The sequence below is a fragment of the Ovis aries genome, chromosome 3 (genome assembly GCF_016772045.2).
Source record: "Ovis aries strain OAR_USU_Benz2616 breed Rambouillet chromosome 3, ARS-UI_Ramb_v3.0, whole genome shotgun sequence".
In the NCBI taxonomy this organism is placed as follows: domain Eukaryota; kingdom Metazoa; phylum Chordata; class Mammalia; order Artiodactyla; family Bovidae; genus Ovis; species Ovis aries.
This window is the reverse complement of record NC_056056.1, coordinates 201,022,007-201,045,994: the sequence shown is the minus strand read 5'-3', so window position 1 is coordinate 201,045,994 and position 23,988 is coordinate 201,022,007. Positions and strand designations below refer to the sequence as shown.

The following is a 23,988-nucleotide window of genomic DNA, read 5'->3' as shown; positions in this document are numbered from 1 at the left end:
TCAGTGCTGGAGACCCCAGTTCGATCCCTGGGTCTGAAAGATCCCCTGGAGAAGGAAATAGCAAACCACTCCAGTATTCCTGCCAGAAAATCCCATGGAAGAGGAGCCTGGTGGGCTGCAGTCCATGGCTTGCAAAGAGTTGTGCGCAACTGAACAAGTAACACTGAGGAACTGAGCAATCACATCATTTACATTCCCATCAGCATGGCACAAGGGTTCCAATTTTTGTATATTTTTGGGAACAGTTTTTTTTCCCCCTCTTTTTGTGATAGTGTCCACCCTAATGGATGTGAGGCCTTATCTCATTGTGGTTTTGATTTGCGTTTCTCTGCTTAGTGATGTTGAGCATCTTTTCACATGCTTATTTGCATATTTTCTTTGGAGAAATGTTTATTCAGATCCTTTGGCCATTGGTAAATCTGGTTACTTATCTTTTAGTTGTTAAGATGTAGTTCTTTTTATGTTCTGGATATTAACACCTTACCAGTTACATGATTTGTAATTATTCTCTGTCACTACGTAGGTGTCCTTTTCACTCTGTTGATTGTTTCCTTTCATGTGCAGAAGATTTTAAGTTTGATGTAATCTTCTTTGTCTTGTTAATGCTTTTGTTACCTTTTCTTTGATCCAAGAAATCATTGCCAAATCCACTATCATGAAGCTTTCCTCTGTGTTTTCTCTTAAGAATTTCATAGTTTTAGGTTTTTTGTTTTAGGTCTTTAATCCATTTGGATTAAATCCTATATATGATTTAATGGTCTGACTTCATTCTTTTGCATTTGGATATCCAGTTTTCACGCAGATTGTCAAAAGACTGTTCTTTCCCCATTGTGTAGCCTTTACACCCTTGTAGAAGGCAATGGGAGCCCACTCCAGTACTCTTGCCTGGAAAATCCTGTGGGCGGAGGAGCCTGGTGGGCTGCAGTCCATGGGGTTGCTATGAGTTGGACACGACTGAGCAATTTCACTTTCACTTTTCACTTTCATGCATTGGAGAAGGAAATGGCAACCCACTCCAGTGTTCTTGCCTGGAGAATCCCAGGGACGGGGCAGCCTGGTGGGCTGCCATCTATGGGGTCACACAGAGTCGGACATGACTGAAGCAACTTAACAACAGCAGAACATCATTTGAGTGTATGCATTAAGAGTTTATTTCTGGGGTCAGTATTCTGTTTCACATTTCTATGTGTCTGTCTGCATTCCAGCAGCATACTGTTTGGATTACTATAGCTTTGTAACATGTTTTAAAATTAGAAGTACAAGCTTTCAACTTTTTTTCTAAGATTGTTTTGGTAATTCAGAGTTTCTTGAGCTTTCATTTGAATTTTAGGATGCCTTTTCCTATTTTTGAAAAAAATGACGAATTTTGATTGAGATTGCATTGAAACTTTTGACTACTTTGGGTAGGATGGACATTTTAATAATACTATAGATTTTTTTAATGATGGCCATTCTGACGGGTGTGAGATGATATCTCATTATAGTTTTGATTTGCACGTCTCTAAGTTTACAACTGTTTTAAACTGGAAATAAATTCAGGTCACTTTTTCCCTCCCACCACTTCGTTGATATCATACATTATATCTTTTTGTATTGTGTGTATGTTAACATAGATTTACAATTATATTTTATACTTAAATTCTATATTAGAATTAGATGGGATTTCTGTTCCCACTTTCTAGTAATGCAGTATTCTGTATTTATTTTTGCATTTACCTTTACCAGAGAGCTTTATATTTTCCTTTGCTTTCAGGTTGCTGGCTAGTGTCCTTTGATTTCTGCTTGAAGGACTCCATGTAACATTTCTTGTATGGTGGATTTAGTGCTGTGAAATGCACTCAGCTTTGTATATACTATGAAAATCTTAATTTTGCCTTCATTTTTGCAATGATAGTATTGCTGGTTATGATATTCTTGCTTGGCAGTATTTTTCTTTTAGCACTTGAATATATCATTCCACTCCCTTGTGGCCTGTTAGGTTTCTTCTGAGAAAAAAGCACTGATAATCTTAAGGGAGCAGCCTTAAATGTGATGTATCCCTTTTCTCTTGCTACTTTTACAATCTTTGTGACTTTTCACAGCTTGACTATAATGTTTCTTAGTGTGGGTCTCTTTGAGTTGGAAGTCTTTCACCTTCTTGAATTGTCAGTTTTCTTTCTTAAGTTTGGGAAGATTTTGGCCTTTACTTAAGTAGGTTTTCTGCCTATTTTCTTTCTTTCTATTCATGTTCTCTCATATTTGTATATTGGCCCACTTGATGGTGTCTAATAAATCTCTTAGTCTGTCTTTACCTTTTTTTCATTCACTTTTTCTGTTTGATTGTCTTAACTCAATAATTTTAAATGATTTATCTTCAGGTTTGCTGATTCTTTCTTCTGCTTGATACAGTCTGGTTTTTATCCCTTCTAGTAAATGTTTAAATTCAGTTGTTGTAGTGTTCAGCTCCAGAATTTCTGTTGGTTCTCTTCTGAAGTTTCATTTTCCTCTTGCTTTGTTTTCTAATTTCATTTAGTTTTCTTTCTGTGTTCTTTTCTGTCTCATTGAGCATCTTAATGATAGTCATTTTGAATTCTTTGTTGGATAGTTCCTAGATCTGTTTCTTTAAGGTTAGTTTCTGGAGATTAATTTCATAGATTGGTCCATATTTCTCTGGTTTTTTTTTTTTTTTGGTATGTTTCCCTTTTGTTGAAATTAAGCATTTGAAAAAGTACACTTCCCATCTTTTTGGAATATCTTTGTACAGATGAAGACCTTTACTAGTTGGTCCAGTTAGATACCTCTGATCTCCTTTCAAACCTTTTTTCAGAGATGGCATTTTCTTGGAGTTTGTGTGTGTATCTCCAATCTGTAGAGTTTTGTCTGGTTCTGTTTGGGAACTTCCCATCCCCGACCTGGTATATGCCTTTCAAATTGCTGCTGCTTTAGCAAACCATTATATTGGAGTTACCCCTGCTGTCTCTGTATATTACTGCCAGTTTCCTGGTTTAGTACCAGGCCGAGAGGTTTGCCTTTCTTCTAATCTACCACTCAAGACACCCAATGTGTGCTGCTTCCAAGTTGGGTGAGACTGAAGCCAGTACCTTGATCAGTGTCCCCCGAAAGTCAGAGTGTTGCATGCAAATTCCAGTGTTTCTTTCCTGAAGAAGAAGAGGACACTTGTTGGGATTTTTTTTCCTTTTTCTTTTCTGTTTTACCACACTGTGTAAGGAAGGAGGTGGGATATGGTGAAGTGCAACAGACTTTCCTACCTTCTTCTATTGATCTCCTTGGGGCTTACTCTCAGTTCAGTTCAGTTCAGTTCAGTTCAGTTGCTCAGTCGTGTCCGACTCTTTGCGACCCCATGAATCACGGCATGCCAGGCCTCCCTGTCCATCACCAACTCCCAGAGTTCACTCAGACTCACGTCCTTCGAGTCAGTGATGCCCTCCAGCCATCTCATCCTCTGTCGTCCCCTTCTCCTCCTGCCCCCAATCCCTCCCAGCATCAGAGTCTTTTCCAATGAGTCAACTCTTCGCATGAGGTGGCCAAAGTACTAGAGTTTCAGCTTTAGCATCATTCCTTCCAAAGAAATCCCAGGGCTGATCTCCTTTAGAATGGATTGGTTGGATCTTCTTGCAGTCCAAGGGACTTTCAAGAGTCTTCTCCAACACCACAGTTCAAAAGCATCAATTCTTTGGTGCTCAGCCTTCTTCACAGTCCAACTCTTGCATCCATACATGACCACTAGAAAAACCATAGTCTTGAGAGTAAGTGTCTTTTAATTTCATGGCTGCAGTCACCATTTGCATTGATTTTGGAGCCCCAAAAAATAAAGTCTGACACTGTTTCCACTGTTTCCCATCTATTTACCATGAAGTGATGGGACCAGATGCCATGATCTTCATTTTCTGAATGGTGAGCTTTAAGCCAGCTTTCTCACTCTCCACTTTCACTTTCTCATTTAGGGTGCTCTAATCTCTCAGCAGGTTTCTTGACTTCTTACAAGTGAAATTTGATCCTTAAGTTATTAAGTCATTGTTTTCGTAAGGGAAGGAATCTATAGGATTTTCAGTTCTGCCATCTTGCTGATATTACCACACTGTAGTGTTTAAGGTCCGCCATCCAGTGACACTAAGCCATACTTGACTTATTTATACTTATTTATTATGCTTATACTCCTCCTTTTGTATTTTTTCCCTCTGAAATCTTTACCTTCATTTTAAGTGTTTTGAGTGTACTGATTACTCAAAGACTTATTAGAAGATGCAGCTCTTTCCCCTAAAATTTTTTTAAAACTTTTCCCAATGATGCTACAATGTTACTTTCATTTGCTTTTCTAGATATTTCAAAAGTTTCTGTGTCAGAGCAGTTTATCTTTTTTTCCTCCTCTACACAGATAAAATCATTCTTTTATCCTAAAAATGTAGCAAAATATATTTGTTGTTGAGAAGAGTGATTAGTGGCATCTGCTTGATGTGATTCTGTTTATCACCTTTTGTTTAATATGTATTATTTATTATATTTAATTAAGACTGGAGTGGACTTATTTTTCTCAATTTAAGAAACCGATGATGATAGTGGCGTTATAATGGAGGCCCAAATAATGGTAATTAGTATATAAATGTTACAACTCTATTTCTGTAGTCCCTGTTTTGGAGGATGGAAAAAGGCTTAGTTTGTTCTGAAGTTTAGAATTGGAGCATCTTTTTATGAAATTATAAGTCACATAGTGACAAGTAGTTTTTTTTTTAAACAAAAATTATAAAAAGAATTTTGATATTTGACCTAGGATACCACTTAATTGGTAATCATTTACTTCTCAGGATAAACAAATATTTTCCTTGTTTCTTGCGTTTCTGCTTGTAATCTGGTGCTTCCTCTGCCAGGTATTTAGTAGGCATTCACTAGACGTTTATTGAATGAGTATCTAGTTATTCTGTAGATTCAGATTGTTAATGCTTACTGAACACTTTTAGCATATAAACTATTTTTACATTCTTTATTTACTCGTAAAAAACTGAGGTCTGGGAATTATCCACTTTTCGTATGATAAGTAGTTGTGACAATAGACTAATTTGTGTAAGCACTTTAATATGTACCAATGCCAAGGTTTAATGTTTTTTTCCTTAGTAAGATTTTCTCCTGTACTATAGAAATAACTTGAAATTCATGTTTCAGTGTCCATACATAAAATCTTATTCAAACACAACCATGCTTATTCACTTACATATCATCTATGGCTAATTTCTGTGCTACAGTGGCAGAGCTGAGTAGCTGCAAAGCCTAAGATATTTACGATCTGGCCCTTTATAAAGTTCACAGACTCCTGATCTAATACCATTAATTCCCTAATCCTTTTATTTTACACCTACAAAAAGGCTTAAATTTTGCAACAGATTTGTAAGTAAGTGGCAAGAAACATAGGTTTCTAAGTCTTGTTTCATAGAATAGTGATGATTAATTTACACATTTTGGTCATCATATGCCCTATTTCCACAGTAAAGCAGTCAGTTCTGCCATTTCTAAAGGGATCTTATGAGGTAACAGTATTTATAACCATTCTTAGATAATAAGCTGAGAGAAGGCATTGGCAGCCCACTCCAATACTCTTGCCTGGAAAATCCCGTGGATGGAGGGCCTGGTAGGCTACAGTCCATGGGGTTGCTAAGAGCCAGACATGACTGAGCGACTTCACTTTCACTTTTCACTTTCACTTTCACTTTTGATGCATTGGAGAAGGAAATGGCAACTCACTCCAGTGTTCTTGCCTGGAGAATCCCAGGGACAGGGGAGCTTGGTGGGCTGCCATCTCTGGGGTCACACAGAGTCGGACATGACTTAAACGACTTAGCAGCAGCATAGAAATAACAGATAACATATTAACAAAGCACTTAGAGGACTGAAAGATTCCTTGTGAATTGGGCTTTATTTTACCTTGGTTATTTTTCTCCTCAGAACCCACCAAACCCACCTGTATCACCAGGAAAGTCTGTAGTTGATGTCATCAGCAATAACAGTGTGCCCTACAGGTGAGAATTGTAAACAGGCTGTTTATCAAGTTTTTCATTAAGAGAACAAGGTTCTGATTTTCTTTATTGTGCAGAAAGATCTTAGAATGTGATACTATATATTTTTGTAGAGAAAAAGTGTTTGGTATACTGTATTAAGTATATTTGCTTCTTTTTGCTTTGCTCTAATTGTTCTCCTATGGATATTGATTTTGCTCGTTTTTTTATAAGGCTTTCTTTTGTCATTGCAGATTTCTTTAACCACTTGTGCTAAATAGTATTACCTTAAGTATTTGAGAAATTCTTTGGTCAGAGTTGACAAAAGCTAATGTGTGCAGATATTCAGATCCATATTTGGTTTTCAGGTTAAAGTATTGAGGACATAGAATATAAAAGGAAGACTCTTCCCTAATGCCCTATACCCCAGCATTCCAGTGTTTTCATACCAGCTTTGCTTCACTGCATTCACTCCCAGTTTAGTGCTTTAAATTAATATCCAAGTCTAGCTACCCTTTCTCCCTATGCACCACTGCTTTCTGTATGCATAAGTAGATATCCCCTAGAATGGCATGTCCAGTGACTATTTGTGTGTGTATCTATTTCATAGAAATACAAACACAGTGAGACAGATGTTGGAGTCCAAAAGAAATATAAGTGAGAGTGCACCGCCATCTTTTCAAACCCCTGTGAATACAGGTAATATTCTTAACACCGAAATACATTTTGTTAGGAATTAAAGGCTTTTGTTCTCTTTTCTTACACACTTTTGAGCTTGAAATGGACTAAGAAACTGAATACAGTTATGTAAAATTGAGTGCTAAGAGCAAAATTTTGTTTAAAAAGTAGGATCACAGATGTGCATAAAAATACAGAAATTCAGATTTCTGCTGTAGTGATTGAGTGTTGACAACTTTTGAGTGTTGACATCCCTGTATAATCTTAAAAATTATCAAGAATCTACAGAGTTTTGCTGATGTGGGTATATTAATTGATATTTACTGTGGTAGAAATTAAAACATATAATTTTTCAATGTTTATTAATTCAATTAAAAATAATTGCAAACCTATATTTTGTACCATTATATACAGTCCAGTATTCTTGCCTGGGAAATCTCATGGACAGAGGAGCCTGGTGGGCTACAGTCCATTTGGTCACAGAAGAGTTGGGCATGATTTAGCAATTAAACAACAGAATTACACACCATAAGTAGCAAGTCTTGGTGAAAAGTAACTCTTTTCCAAAATTAAAAATATTAGCAAAAAGAGTATTATTATATTAAATTTTTATGTCTCTTTTATACTTCACTTAAAACATTAAGATGGCCAAACACACCTGGATTCTCATATCTGTGTCTGCGTTCAATCTGTTGCAGTTTGTTGTTTTAGTTGAAATATGTGAAGAAAATTCAGCCTCATACAAATGCGTAGTTGGAAAAAGCCTAGAGAGAATGTGGGTATTATTCTTTGACACAGCAAGTAGTGGTTTCTTAAAGGTTAGTTGCAAAGTGAAATCAGAAATCACACCAAGAAGTGTTTGTAAATTTCTCACTAAATTCTTTTATCTGTCTTGTACTTAGATGGGTCTTTTACTAATATCATTCATTGATCACTTGGAAAATATTCACCGAGTTTTCTAAGTCTTCCAAACACGGGTACATTTCATTAATAAATTTTTTTTAAATTGTATTTATTTACTTTGTTATCAGTTATTCTCAGAAGAGCCTTTAAAGATTTGGGAAGCTAACCATGCTCTCAGGGTCGCAGGCAGATGTATTTTCCCAAGTTCTAAGTTTGGTTTTTTTTTTTTAACTCAGATTTTACTGTTGCCAATCTATACTGTTCATTGTTTTCTTTGAAGTCTCTGCCTTATTTGGTTTATTTTCAAGAAAAAATTTGCCAGATACCCAAGTGAATAATCATAGTATGTTTATAACTCAGTCTTTCAAGTAAAAGTGGTATTCCATCAAATAGGCTGTGAGCTCAGCTTACAGCTCAGCCAGTTGTCCGAGCACTTTTCCTTGAGCCAGTCAGCCTTATTTGGTATGCAGCAGTAATGCTTTATGTGTGCCTGTGATTTTGGAAAGACTTTACAAATCAGTGAGAAGGAGACTTGGTCATTGATTTTTATTAAACCTGCTCAAATGAGAAGACACACAAATGGCTGAACTAAAAAAACTAAAACTCCAGTGACCAACATTTTTATTTACTCTGCTCTTTGTTGTCAGCTCCTTAATTCTTCTCCTATCTTCCCTATGTTATTTTCCATATCGCATAATGTCAATAGAACGTTAATAGAGGTAGTAGCCTCTCCTCACTAGTTCCTCCCAGGGAATTCAGTAAAATTGGATCCGCAGGTACAGGTTTCACTTTATCCATATCGTAAACTATCATCACTAAGTCTACCTATTATGAATTTATGATAATCTTTCTAGATATTCTATTTGAGTTTATATATTGCCAGTGTTCTAAGGCATTTTTAATGTACTTTCAAAATTGTCTTTACAATTTTGCCTAGTTTTCACTGTTTTTCAGTTGTATTTCCCGCTAGTTACTCTGAAGTAAGTTGCTCATTTTCAGAGACTCTTCATACAGAGATAGCAGTCCTCCATCTTAATGATAAAATGTGCTATTTTCATAATGTACCAAATGTAGATGCAGAAATCATTCTGCAAATAATCTAAGAATTCAAGGATTTAAATCGAAAGATATGAGAGACTACTGTGTATGTTGCAGTACATCAAATTTGTATTATATTATTTTAGCTGATAAAGATGGCTATTTAAACTGAAACTTCTCTTTTTTTTTTATAGTATCTTCAACCAATCTTGTCACTCCTCCAACGGTTGTCAGTAGTCAACCTAAATTGCAGCCTCCAGTGACTTCAGGTTCTCTGACAGCCACATCAGTTCTTCCTGCACCCAACACAGCTACAGTAGTTGCTTCAACTCAGGTGCCTAGTGGAAATCCCCAACCTACAATCTCTTTACAGTCTTTACCAGTGATTTTACATGTACCTGTTGCTGTATCCTCCCAGCCTCAGCTCCTCCAGAGCCATCCAGGGACTTTAGTGACCAATCAACCATCAGGCAACGTTGAATTCATTTCTGTACAAAGCCCACCTACAGTGAGTGGTCTTACCAAAAATCCAGTGTCTTTGCCATCTTTGCCAAACCCGAAACCAAACAACGTTCCTTCTGTGCCCAGTCCTAGTATTCAAAGGAATTCTCCTGCCAGTGCTGCACCATTAGGAACAACACTTGCTGTACAGGCTGTTCCAACAGCACACTCTATTGTACAAGCCACCAGGACTTCTTTACCTACAGTAGGCCCATCAGGACTCTATAGTCCATCAAATAATCGAGGTCCTATACAGATGAAAATTCCAATTTCTGCTTTTAGTACTTCATCTCCTGCAGAACAGAGCAGCACTACCACCACAAGAATTGGTAAGTCAACATGTGGATTTAATAATAGAAATGCAAACTTGTTAATAGTCTGTAGATAATTGAATTTGTGTGTGTATGTAGTTGACTAACATTATTAGAAGACAGAGTGAATAGAATTTCACAGATACTATTTTAGTTACCCAAGAGGAATGATGTTGTTAAGGTTGGATCTGAGAGTTTGAGTGAGAAGTTACCATTTGTAATTCATCTTTTACTAGTTTTCCTAACCTGGGCAAATTTTTCATTTTGGCTTTGTAGCAAGCATTGTGAATTACTTTTATAATACATTTTGCAGATATCCTAAATATACAGAAAACAGTATGTTGTAAAGTATCTAAGTGACATAATATATGCTAATAAAAGGAAAATAACAACCACACATCTCTAGTGAAAGTGTTAGTCGCTCAGTCATGTCCAACTCTGTGTGACCCCATGGACTGTAGCCTGCTAGGTTCTTCTATCCATGGAATTCTCCAGGTGAGAATACTGGAGTGGTACTCACTTGGGCAGCAGATATACTAAAATTAGAATGATACAGAGAAGATTAATATGACCCTGCACAAGGATGACACGCAAATTCGTGAAGTGTTCCATATTTTTTGTTCATGTTTGGCAGAAACCAACAAAATTCTGTAAAGCAATTATCCTTCAATTTAAAAATAAATGAATTAAAAAAAAAGAATAGTGGAGTGGGTTGCCATTCCCTTCTCCAGGGGATCTTCCCAACCCAGGGATCAAACTTCAGTCTCCTGCATTGAAGGCAGATTCTTTACCATCTGAGACACTAGGGAAGCCCCTGCCCATTACCCCGTTTGGGAAAATCCTTTGTGCGTTCTTCACGCCTATCTTCCAAATTTGGATGGTTTTATACTAGGTCTTTCCCTCTTTAATTTACTGCAGAACATTTCCTTGCTTCTTGTTTTCCCTTATATGTTTTCCCATATGGCATATTTTACATGATTATGTTTGTATATTTATATATACTTTGAAGTATTACAAAAAGGAGGACTTGATTGTTCCTGATTTAAAATCTGTAGATCTCTGTCTTCCTTGTTCTTAGAAAGCATAGATTATATATACATTCTTGAACTTGCTTATTCTTCATTTCTGATTTTATATTTATCCCCACTACTTTTGGAAAGACAGGATAGAGTACCTGGGCATCATGTATATAGTGAAATTGTTGTAGTAGCTGTCCTGTTGATATAGTTGATCTTGAAATATATTAAAAAAAATTATAAAGTATAAAGTTACTTTTTATAGGTGAGATATACAGGGCTTGTTTTTTTAATTTCTTATGTGGTCTTCAGTAGAGTACACTTGTCTTCTGAGTATATATTCTCATAAAATAGAGTTTCATAGAGTTACTGAGAATAAGTGAATGGTAGATAAAAATTCATACTGGAATGAAGCTGAATATCACCCTCAGACAATTAACATCTGGGATATAAGATTAAATCTGAAATTTCAAATACAGTTATTATTAGTATTTAAAATTAAATATTTGCATGGTACAGTAATGATATTTATTAGCATTATCTGCTGTCACAACATTCCTTAGATGCTTACTTTAAACTGAGTTCAGTGAATGAGCAAGATTTTGGGGGGGCATTACATTTCTTCTAATCATTACTATTTTTTACCATGTTAGGTGGAAGATGATTATCATGGACATTGTTTTCTGTGATTTTGGAGTTTTTCTTTTTTATGAAATTTTGAGCTTAGTTGACGTTGTTTTTAAATCATGGTTACAAGATAAGGTAAATTCTTAAATATACAACTTTCCCTGAAAGACCATAGCCTGAAAAGAAGTAAATAACTTGAGAGATTACTCTGTCTAATGTCATGATTGCAAGTTCCCTAAATACTTGTACAGTATCAGAATTATGAGCTCATTGGTAAAGTATCCACCTGTCAATGCAGGTAACACAGGAGATGGAGGTTTGATCCCAGGGTCAGAAAAATCCCCTAGAGGAGGAAATGGCAACCCATTCCAGTATTCTTCCTAGGAGAATCACACGGACAGAGAAGCCTGGTGGCTGCAGTCCATAGGGTTGCAAATAATTGGACCTGACTAAGCATACACACACACATCAGAATTATAATTCAATTTCATTATCCTGTTAACATTGTAGGAACATTTGTTGACCCAAAGGGTGTGTTTTTCCCAAAATTATCTAGCTTAATGTGCTTTATTAGTTGTAATGTCAGTCTGTTTCTGTTTAATTTCTTGACTGTCATTAATTATTTTTGTATATAAAATTAATAATTTTAGTAATTATTACTAGTTTTGTGATATTGCATTTATATGTAAGACTTTATATTTTAACATATATTTAACACATATACTTTAATACATAAATTATATTATGGAGATCTTCATTTTGAGTTCTATTTGGAATGCTTACATATATTTGAAATTATTAGATATTAACCAAAAATATTAATTATAAGCTTGGCTTTGTTTACCATGTTACTTAGAAGGAGGTCCTATGAGATGATATATTCTCTGATTATATATAATTTTAAGGATTCCATAAATGGTATAAAAGTAGGCATTTAGCTATTGAGACTTGCAAAAACCTAAGCCGAGGTCAAATAGTAATTGGCTGAATATGAAGGTTAAAACTAAACTTTAATAAATCCATAAAGTGTTAAATTAATTAGTTATTTAATTAAAACTTTTTGAAACCTATGCTTATGTAAGTTCTATTTCAGTTCGGTTCAGTTCAGTCACTCAGTTGTGTCCGACTCTTTGTGACTCCATGAAGTGCAGCACGCCAGGCCTCCCTGTCCATCACCAACTCCTGGAGTCCACCCAAATCCATGTCCATTGAGTTGATGATGCCATCCAACCATCTCATCCTCTGTTGTCCCCTTCTCCTCCTGCCCTCAATCTTTCCCAGCATCAGGGTCTTTTCAAATGAGTCAGCTCTTCGCATCAGTTGGCCAAAGTATTGGAGTTTCAGCTTCAACATCAGTCCTTCCAGTGGACACCCAGGACTGATCTCCTTTAGCATGGACTGATTGGATCTCCTTGTAGTCCAAGGGACTCTCAAGAGTCTTTTCCACACCACAGTTCAAAAGCATCAATTCTTTGGCGCTCAGCTTTTCTTTGTAGTCTAACTCTTACATCCATACATGACCACTGGAAAAACCATAGCCTGGACTAGACAGACCTTTGTTGGCGGAGTAATGTCTCTGCTTTTTAATGCTGTCTACATAATGTATAACTAGACATTATGCATTTGTATATATTTATATACCTATATCTCCATAGAGTAAGTCAATATTTTTAATAAAGTATAAAATAAAAGTTCTAAGGATTACTTGGAAATTTAGAGACCAAATTATAGCTTATCTCATTCGTTCATTGGAGAAGGAAATGGCAACCCACTCCAGTATTCTTGCCTGGAGAGTCCTGTGGACAGAGGAGCCTGGTGGGCTGCTGTCCATAGAGTCATACAGAGTTGGACACAACTGAAGTGACTTATCATGCATGCATTCATTCATAAAACATTGAACGCCTGTTTTGTTCTCAAATCATGCAGACACACAGATATGCACAAAATAGTCCCTATTCTAACTAAACTCATAGTCAAATAGGGAACTTAAATAATTATAAATGTGATGAATGTAAATTATGCAGGTTTCTGTGAGAGGATATGGGCGTTCTGGGAAGGTAGGAGAATGGAGTGAATGGCAGGATGGTGGGAAGTAGAGTTTTAAAGGATTTTTACAGAGAGGAAGGAGTGTGACATCCACGAACACTGGCTACAGGAGGGGTGAAAATGGAGTTACAGGCACTTGGGAATGCTCTAGATGAAAGATAGGGTTGTAAAAATGACCTAAAATTTTTGTTTTTACATTCCACTTATTTTCATTCAGTTATCCAGCACCTACCAATGTACACTACTAATGCACTCCTGTAAAATGCACGTGCAAATAATGCATGTCTGCTTTATGATGCTCATAATGTCCTGTGCACATATGCACATCTGTTTTTTGATGCTGGTGAAAATTCAGTGTTGGTTAAAAGTGACAGTGTCTTTTAAGAATAAAGAGACAGAGATGTTTCTTATATGATAGGAAGAGTTTGGTGTACAATTTTTGACTTTATGTCCTGCCAATTTTATTGCTTGATAGATTGATTTGTAACTTTTTACTTTCAAAATTCATCTGAAGTAGTAAAAGAAAACAAAAGATACAGTGAAACTATAAAATGTTACATTGAGAATCAAGACAAAAATCTAATAAAAGGGTAGGAGAAGTTAATGAAAAATCTAGGATAAAGAATATTATTACAGCTTTATGAATAATTAACTTAGTGTCCTGAGACAATTAAGTCAAAGAGAGAATCATGCTGGATAAGAAAACTCTCATATTTATCAGTATTTGTGTGTGTGTGTGTGTGTTTAGAAATAAAACCTTTCATTAATCAGTTTAAATCTTTCCTGAATCTTGAGAATAATTGTATGAGGATAAGTCCACAGAAAATTCCATGTTCAGAGGAGTCTGGTGGGCTACAGCCCATGGGTTGCAAGAGTCAGACATGACTTTGAAACTCCCTCACCTGCTTTGGTTCTTGACTTACCTTTTATTTTCACTTGAGAATGTGTTTTAAATCCAAATGAATGACACTGCATACATATTTTTAAAAATTGATAGTAAACTGCTTATGTTTTGCTAATGTCTTGAGTGTGTGTTAATACTCGCATATCAGTAACCTGGAATTAATTTTTTTTTATTAAGTAGTATTTTTAAGAAGTACTATTTTTAAAAAATTTGTTTTATTAAGTAGTATTTAAAAAGCTTTGCAGTCCAGAAATGAAGCTGATTCATTGTAAATGAAGTAATTTTAAGATATTAAAGATATGTATATGTATTTTTAAGTTACATCAGTTCAGTGCAGTGCAGTTGCTCAGTTGTGTCCGACTCTTTGCGACCTCATGAATTGCAGCACGCCAGGCCTCCCTGTCCATCACCAACTCCCGGAGTTCACTCAGACTCACGTCCATCGAGTCCGTGATGCCATCCAGCCATCTCATCCTCTGTCGTCCCCTTCTCCTTCTGCCCCCAATCCCTCCTAGCATCAGAGTCTTTTCCATTGAGTCAGCTCTTCACATGAGGTGGCCAGAGTACTAGAGTTTCAGCTTTAGCATCATTCCTTCCAAAGAACACCCAGGACTGATCTCCTTTAGAATGGACTGGTTGGTTCTCCTTGCAGTCCAAGGGACTCTCAAGAGTCTTCTCCAATACCACAGTTCAAAAGCATCAATTCTTCGGTGCTCAGCCTTCTTCACAGTCCAACTCTCACATCCATACATGACCACTGGAAAAACCACAGCCTTAAAGTTACATACATCTTAAATATACCTGGGAGATTCCTTAGGTTATATATACACACACATGAATATGTGTATGTGTATATATGTATATTTTCTTGCTATGCAAAGAACTAAGATAATTCAGATAGGGTAGGCAGAAATTGGAAGGGCCCCTTTTACTTACCTAGCCTGTATAACCCTCTTGTTAACAGGTAGATATTTATCCTCATTTTTTTTTTTAATGTATAGATAGAAATAATTGTATCTACCATTTCTGGTTTTGTCTTTTTAAATATATTGTTAAATGATTTACTTTGTATGTATGTTATGAAGATTTACAAATGAAAGGAGTGTCATATTTTGACTAGAGTTTTTTTTGACAGAAAGTGTGGATAGGATGTTTCAGCATTAGAAAACTTCTATTAATGTAATTGACCACATTACCAAAGAGAAAAAACTGATTAATCACCTCAGTAGATACTCAAGACATTTGACAAAACTTAATACCTTTTCTTTAGAAACTGAGGCAGAAAAACATATTTTGTTTCTTTTCTGTGCTGTTTTTTCATTCAGCTATCTTTTATACAACTATATAGTTGTAGTTCTATACATGCAAAATTCATATGTATGTTTGTGTGTGTGTACAAACTCAATACAAGTTTATTGAAAAATGAATAAAGGAAAATCATCTGTGATTGAGCTATTGAGATTATTCATGTATGTTTCATCAGGATCACTTTATTTTTCTAGTGAATTTATTACATTTTTGCCATGTTACTAAGTTTTTTCTCCAGAGGTATGTAGTATGGAAGGATTATATTTTATTTAACTTTTTGTGTTCTAGCATTTAGGTTATACACATCTTAAATTGCTTCCCTGCAATATTCCTTTGGTTAGAGTTAAAATTTCTGTTTAATGGATATATGAAGTGTTTGGATTTCTAGTATCAATTTGTCCTTCTGAAAGATTTGTAGCAATGGTCTCTAAGAGAGTAATTTACGTATATAACATGTTAACAGACAAAAAACTATTGGAGAAAATTAACGTGAATTGTTGTATATAAAGAAACCTATCCTTTCACATTTTGTAGGTTCCTTTAAAAATAGCTCTGAGTTTTGTTGTTTTTTTTTTTTTTTTGATTCCTTAGAAAACCAGACAAACAAAACAGTAGATGCTTCTGTTAATAAGAAAGCAGCTGATAGCACATCACAGGTAAGATGTTTGCTACTGTTTCAAAATGAAAGAATGGATTTCTTTTGATATTCTTTGATAAAATGAAAATTATTCCAAGTTTGTTTTTTACAACTGTCCAAAATTTTTCAAATAGCTTCTCTGTGTTGTTTGACAAGAATTGAAATTTTTTGATTAGTTTCTTTTAGTGATATTGGATTATGTATAACTGACAGTCTAGTTATTTTCTTTCATACAATGTGAAGTTTTAGTCTCCACATGTAATTTCTTCCTGGCCCATCTTTTTAAGAAGGTCTCACTGGTTTATCCCTCTCCCCACGCCTCCCCATCCTCTGTCCTGCCATTGCCAGCACACACAAAGAAACCATTTTAGTTTGTTCAGAGCTGATCAGAAATAAGTTTTATGTAAAGAAAATTTTGGTTTTTCTGGCCTATTAGCATTTTGCCAGTCTTGGTACTTTTTCATGTTAAATTTAAGTCACTCAGGAGTGGAGTGACTCCATTTTTCCTGTATTAATAAAGTTCATCATGATTATTCTTCTACATTGCTTTAGGTATAATAGATTCATAGGGAAGTTATTGCATGTTTGATGGTCTAATTTCTTCCCTTCCTCTTAATCATATCTAGAAACTCATATATTTTCCTAGTGAGAGAAAAAATCGAATAAGTCAGGCATGAATAAATGATGTGAATTTTAAAACAAGGGCATAGTGAGCTTTAATTTTGACTATTCATCTTTATTAAAATGATGGATTTTTGACTAAAGATAGATACATACCATGCTGTATAGCTCAAACTAAAGCTATTAGAAATATTTTATTTCTTACAGATTTTAGCAGGCTTTTTATATGATATTAAAGGTCAAAGTTTTGATTGTTTCTGAGGATGTCTTATAGCTATGTTTTTAATTAAAAGTATATGGAGTAATTTTTTGGGAGGCATGTAGTATAGCAAACATCGATATATTCAGTGACTTTTATGTAACATAGGAAGTCTAGCTTTACTTTATAAAGTAAAACCAAAGCTAAACAAAGAAATTACAAACATCCTCATTTCTCTCAGTAATTTTTTCTTGTTTGTTTGGACATACTAGGTCATGTTTTAGAGGAAGATGTACACTATTAATGGCTGTGTTTTCATCTTGTTATAAATGGTGATTCTTCTAGAATTGTGCTGTCTAATGTGGTAACCACTAATCACATGTAGGCTATTTAAATGAAAATGGATTTAATTTAGCCTTAAATAAAAAATTCACTTCGTCTATCACGTAGGCCCACTTCAAGGCTCAAAAGCCATATATAGATAGTAACTACCATATTGGAAAACAAAGATATGGAATATTTTCATCATTGTAAAAAGTTACACTTCAATGTTATATGACAGCCTGGATGGGAGAGGAATTGGGGGAGAATGGTACATGTATATGTATGGCTAAATCCCTTTGCTGTCCACCTGAAACTGGCATAACATTGTTAGTTGGCTATACTGCAGTACAAAATAAAAAAATTTTTAAGTTATATTAGATTGCTAAAATAAAGTATATGTAATATTGTAAACATTTCAGTGAAATTAAAATTTATATAAAAGTTTACCATACTTTTAAAATTCTTTACTTAAAAATATTCTTTTTAATTAAAAAAATAACAAAATAATATAAAATTTAGTCACACTCAGCTACTTATTATGTTCTAGAAATTCTAAAACATGTATTACCACTTCACAAGTTTTAGAATCCTAACTATTTTAGTTTACATTGTATTATATAACTTTTATTTTGATGAAGCAACTTGTTCCAGTAGATAGATCCAAAAGATACCTGAAGTGTCTGCATCAGATTAGCAAAGAGACTGTACAACGAAATTCTAAGTTCTCAAAGAATATTTTTTTAAAAATTCTTATTTATTTAATGAATTGGCTGTACCAGGTCTTAGTTGTGGCATGTGGGATCTTAACTTCCCTGACCAGGCATTGAACCTAGGCCCCCTGCATTGGGAGCCTCCCAATGCAGGGGCATGGAGTCTTAGCCACTGGACCACCAGGAAAGTCTCTCAATGAACATTTTATTTGGCTTAACAGGAATAGTAATTCTCTACCATTGTATGAAAAACACAAGTAGCGTTGACTAGGCAGGTAATCTGTTAAAGTCATGTCTGATCAAAGGTTTGAATGAGTTCCAGTTATGGATTTAAATAGTAACTATAATATGCAAGTTTTATTATATAATAAGAAATTATTATGGAAATATATATGGGCTGCTAGTTATAAATCGATGCTTTATTGGCTTTTTGGGTTATAGATAAAAGTTTTGTTGTGCAAAAATACTTTGATAATGTAACAATACAGTTTTTTTAAAACATGTTAAGAAATTGCTGTTAGCTTTTTACCCTGTATGTTACTTGGTAGCAAATAGAATCTGGTGTGAAATAGGTAGCCTATGATTCTTTACACTCTTAGCTCTCTAACCACTCAGATAACTTCTTTTTTCTATGCCAAGTCTTACTTAGTTGTACTTCTGAGCACTTCTAAGACTATCATAAGTTAGAAGGAATCTAGATGGCATGTATGGAAATGATTGTTGTTCAGACATAGCTAATGAGAAAATAATTAAAGATATATAAAATATTCTCTTTTTGTAGTCCTTGAATGAAGATTTCTCTAATGTCTTCCAAATAAGTATTTATTAGTATATTCCATATATAATTGTTATTATATATTTTATTCATAGATCTCATTTCATGTAGTACATTACTAATATATTTTATGTGGTAAAACATTATTTATTGAAACTACCATCATATGTTGTAAAACAGTGTAGAAATCATTTTCTGCTGTATCTATAGTTTTATATTACTGTTTGGAGGGACCTGAGATCCACTTCAATTTTGCTGATTTGCTAGAAGGACTCATAAAACCTGTGACATTATATTCATGGTTATGGTTTATCACAGCAAAAAATAGAGAACCAAACCAGCAGGGAAAAAAAGTAAGCATCAAGTGGGATCAAGTGCAGTCAGGCTGAGGCTTCCATGTTCTTCCCTAACCAGCACTGCACAGGAGGGGCTTTCTTTCTGGTTTTTACCTTAAGTAACAAGTGACAAAAGTCTTTGCCAGGTAAGCCTGACTGAGTATCACAGCCTGAGCTGATTGGACAACTGCTGCTTTCTGTGTAAACAGCTATGGCAGTCAAAATGCAGGACTCCCAACAGTGAAACCAAGTGTCCACCATCAGTCTTGGTGTTTGTGCAGATCAACCTTGATAAGCCAATATGACACAGTTCATTGTTTAAGGTGTTTAAGGTACATAAGAAAATTAATAATAATTTATGTAAACTCTCTAAGGGCCACATTTTTGGTAGCCAACCAAACCTTAAGGTAGTTCCCAAATTCCTTTGGAGAGATGTGTGTGGAGTGAACAGCCAAGTCTTCTGTACTGGCACTCTCTGCAGTTGTCCAAGTGCCCTATTCTAGCCTTTCAAATATATTCTTATTGCCTTTTAAATATGATCTTATTATTTGTTTTAGTATAAAAAAAATACCCTACAAAGCCAATATCTTTGCCTTCTTGAAATTTTCTTAGTGTTCATGTGATGGGAGTGGTCATTTGGGGGAAGGACACATGATTAAATTAACTTTTTAATAAAATAGATTTTTAGTATTAAAACCTGTTTGACACTAGATGTTTTTTAGCAGTTTCAGAACTTCGGTAATATGTATAAATGCAGGTATAGGCATGTAATGTCTCTTGATTACATAAGTTTTCTCAGAATTGATGGCAGAAAAGCATGAACCTAGTGACAGAAATAATAAGATCTAGAGTCAGACAGTCTGGCAGCTGTAACTTACCTAATATGTAAGGCTTGAGTAAGTTATCTAAACCTTGGATTTGATTTCTTACCTATAAAATATGGCTAATGCTGATCTCAGCCACAAATTATTGTAGATGAAATTTGTTAATGAATATAGAACACTGAAGAGCCTGATGGAAACTGTTCCAGCTATCATGACTATCTTTTATTTGCTGTTAATAATTATTGAAATAATTAGATTTTATTTCTTAAGAAAATTGAAACAGGAGACTACTGTAGTATGTGATAATAGATGAATTTTATCAGTCAAGTTACGATAAATAAAAATACAATTCAGTAGATTAGCTCATTGATTATAGACCTTCTCTTCCTATTACAGATTATAAACTATAGAAAAATATGCACCTTATAATAGAACATTAAAACAATAAAAAGAAATAGACAAATTGTCCCTTTTATCTTTATAAGACTTACTCTTTGTATCTTCTCTAACATTAATGTAATGCAGTTTTTTTTTTTCAGTATGCTTGTGTATTTGTGATTAAAGTGAGTATCTAGGAGGAAAAAACTACTTATTTCTTGATTTTTTGATGTGTTATTTTATCTAACAGTCCCTAATATTGATAGGAAATTTCACTCCATTTAGTTGGTTTAGTCATTGATATGGTTGAATTTAGGTCTGTTTTATAATTTTAAAAATATATCATCTATTTTTTGTTTTGAGGTACTTTTCTCCCTACTTTAATTTTGTATTGATTTTTAATACTCTTAATTTTTCTGTTGTCTATTGTCTATTCTTAAAAAATTGAAGTATAATTGATTTACAATGTTGTGTTAGATTGTGGTGTATAGCAAAGTGATTCAGTTACACATATGTATATATTCTTTTTCATTACAGGTTATTAGAAGATATTAAATATAGTTCCCTTAGATATATAATAGAATCTTACTGTTTTCTATTTTATATATAGTAGTTTGTATCTGCTAATCCCAGACTCTTAATTTATCCCTCCCTGCCTTTGGCCCTTTGGTAACCATTAGTTTGTTTTCTATGTCTATGAGTCTGTTTCTGTTTTATAAGTGAATCCATTTGTATATTTTAGATTCCATGTGTAAGTGTTATCGTATATCTTTCTGACTTTACTTAGTATGATAATCCTTAGGTCCATTCTTTTTTATGGCTAATTAATATTTCGTGTGTGTGTGTGTCTGTGTAAGAGAGACATCTTTATCTATTTATCTGTCAATAGACATTTAGGTTGCTTTCGTATCTTGGCTGTTGTGAATAGTGCTGCTGTGAACATTGAAGTTCGTGTATCTTTTTGAATTAAGAGTTTTCTCTGGATGTGTGCCCAGCAATAAGATGTTTGGATCAAGTGGTAACTCTAGTTTAAGTTTTTTAAGGAACCTCTATATTTTCCTCCATAGTGGTTGCATCGGTAATTTACATTTTCACCAATAGTGTACGAGGGTACCCTTTTGTCCACACGCTCGCAAGCACTTATTGTTTGTAGACTTTTCAGTGATGATCCTTCTGACCAGTTTGAGATGATACTTCCTTGTAGTTTTGATTTGCATTTCTCTGGTAATTAGTTGTATTAGCATCATTTCATGTGCTTGTTGCCCATCTTCTTTGGAGAAATGTCTGTTTAAGTCTTCTGCGCATTTTTTGATTGGGCTGTTTGTTTTTTAGTTATTGATTTGTATACTCTGTTTATATGTTTTGGAAATTAAGCCCTTGTCAGTTGTGTTGTTTGCAAGTATTTCCTCCCAGTCTGTAGGTTGTCTTTTTGTTCATGGTTTCCTTTGCTGTGCAAAAGCTTGTGAGTTTTTTTAGGTTTCGTTTGTTTATTTTTGCTTTTATTTCTATTGCCTCAGAAGACTGACCTAAGAAAACATTGGTGTGATTTATGTCAGAGAAAGTTTTGCCCACGTTCTCATTTGGGAGCTTTATGGTATCATGTCTTACATATTTAAGTCTTTAGCCATTTTTCAGTTTACTTTTGTGTATAGTGAGAGAATGTTCCAGCATCATTGATAGACATGTGGCTGTCCAGCTTTCCCAACACCACTTGCTGAAAAGACTGTCTTTTGTCCATTGTTATCATCTTTGCCTCCTTTGTCAAAGATTAGTTGCCCATCGGTGTGTGGGTTTATTTCTGGGTGCTCTGTTCTGATCCATTGATCCATGTATGTTTTTATGCCAACACCACATGTTGTTTTGATTGCGATAACTTTGTTTTATTGTTGATGTTGGGAGTGTTAGGCCTCCAGTTTTGTTCTATTCTCCCAGGACTGCTTTGGCAATTCTGGGTCTTTTATGATCCCACGTAAGTTTTGGGATTATATGTTCTAGTAATTCTTGGAATATATTTTTAACAGCTGCTTTGAAGTCTGTTAAATTCAACATCTGGCTCCACTTGGAGTTATTTTTATTGACTATCTTTTATTTCTAGTTGGTTTCTACTTTACTAGTCTTTGCCTGTTGTTCTAGTAATTTTTGATGAATTTAAAATTCAATTTTAAAAGTGGACCTTAGTTGGACAAGTGGATCTTACAGATCTGTTGTAGCAAGTGGATTCTGTTATGTTCTTCAAGGGTTTGTTAAGAACTTTTCAGTTTGGGTTTTACAGGTTTGTGATGCTTATTAACAAGTCATTTTCTGTGAAGTCATTATCGTAGAAAAGGTTTATAATTGTAAGATTTAAAGTTACATCATGGTCTTTGAATTTGGCCTATATATCTAACATCAAGATAACATTTTCTTTAATTTTGTAAAACTTTAGTATTGTAGATGAAAACCTTAATCATTTGGAGTTGACATGACTGTAAATATATCATAAAGTAATTATGATTAGCATTTATTGAGCGGTTACTGTGTGTCATGCCTGGTGTTAAGCTTTTTGAATGCATATTTGTATTAATCCTTATAATAGACTTCATATCCAATTTTTTGAAATTAAAACAAATGACATTTTAACATAAGTTCACGTAACTTGTAAGTGTCAGAACTAAAAGATTCAGTCATTCTTTTTGACTTGAAGATCTTGGCTCTTTATGTCTATGTTGTACTGCTTTCCTTTTTTATTGCCATTATATAGTTTAAAAAAATTTTTAACTACATTTCTAATAATTTTGGACAATGAGTCGATTTTGGTCAAATTGGATGTCATCTGATTATAGCACATTACATCCTGTGATACCGTACCATTCGTTAGGGAGAAAAATAGATTATTATATGTAACCTAATTCTGGCTTTAAAGTTGCCTTTGGTCTTTTTGTGAATTAATGTTGATAATTTAGTGTAGGTTTGGTCAACATTTAAATATTAGAAATGAATTATGTTTACATTTAATCACTTAAAGCACCTGATAGTCACTCTAATAGCTCTGTGTAATTGACAATATAACTAAAAAAGAAAATAATTTATTGTGGAAGATTTTTTTTTTTTTTGGTGGCAGATATTTGACTCATGAGTATCCTTGGGTCATTATTCTGACAAACACTCTTGAGGTAAAGTCATTTAGGGGTCCGGATTGAACCAGGCTGTGCATTATCATTGCTTCCCCTCAGTATCGTTTTATTTGCCTTATGCCCACCAGAGTTCCCATAGCAAAATGCAAATATTTTGTTTTTTAGAGTGGAAAAGCCACAAGCAGTGATTCAGGTGGTGTCATTGATCTCACAATGGATGATGAAGAGAGTGGAGCTTTACAAGGTACTTAAATATAAGTAATCGTACTAAGGAATGCTTTGGTACCATTTTTCTCTCTTAACTCATTATACTTAGTACAAATCTTGACAGCATTTTTTGTATCCTTTTTAGAAAGAGTTTTTAAGATTAGAATTAAAAAATAGAAATCAAATCTTGGGAGAATATTAACAAAGCATAAAGGAAAACAGAGCAACTAGGAGAATATTTAACTTATGGAATACTTCTCTTTTTATATCTGTTATTTCACTTGATCCTTACAATAATCCAGTAATGCCTGTTTTAGAATTGAGGAGAGATTCAAAGTACGAATTAAATCTAGGTCTTTAGACTTTAAACGTTTTTTTCATATGTGTATATGTATATTTTAACGTAGGTGTTAAATCAAGATATTGTTAAAAAGCATGTATACCCAGAATTCTCAGTATTATTCTGTTATGATATTTAGAAATTATATTGGTTAGCTGTTGAACAATATTCCAAGTTATTCTTCCACAGTGTTAATAGGTGTTTTGTAA

The 23,988-nt window shown here is 34.4% G+C and overlaps 1 protein-coding gene and 1 non-coding gene across 11 annotated transcripts in view; both read left to right on the top strand.

Annotated features, from left to right (window-relative positions):
- ATF7IP (activating transcription factor 7 interacting protein) overlaps positions 1 to 23,988 on the top strand; it is a 114,883-nt gene that overhangs the window by 76,412 nt on the left and 14,483 nt on the right. For all 10 annotated transcript variants that reach the window (XM_060413383.1, XM_042247505.1, XM_060413385.1 and 7 more), the window contains 5 exons: positions 5,935 to 6,008; positions 6,595 to 6,683; positions 8,798 to 9,433; positions 15,908 to 15,972; positions 23,398 to 23,476. In XM_060413383.1, coding sequence (XP_060269366.1) covers positions 5,935 to 6,008; positions 6,595 to 6,683; positions 8,798 to 9,433; positions 15,908 to 15,972; positions 23,398 to 23,476 — 943 coding nt within the window. The remainder of the gene's footprint in view (positions 1 to 5,934; positions 6,009 to 6,594; positions 6,684 to 8,797; positions 9,434 to 15,907; positions 15,973 to 23,397; positions 23,477 to 23,988) is intronic.
- On the top strand, positions 9,928 to 10,033 carry LOC114114168 (U6 spliceosomal RNA). Its single transcript, XR_003589007.1, has one exon. It is a non-coding gene; the product is annotated as a U6 spliceosomal RNA (small nuclear RNA).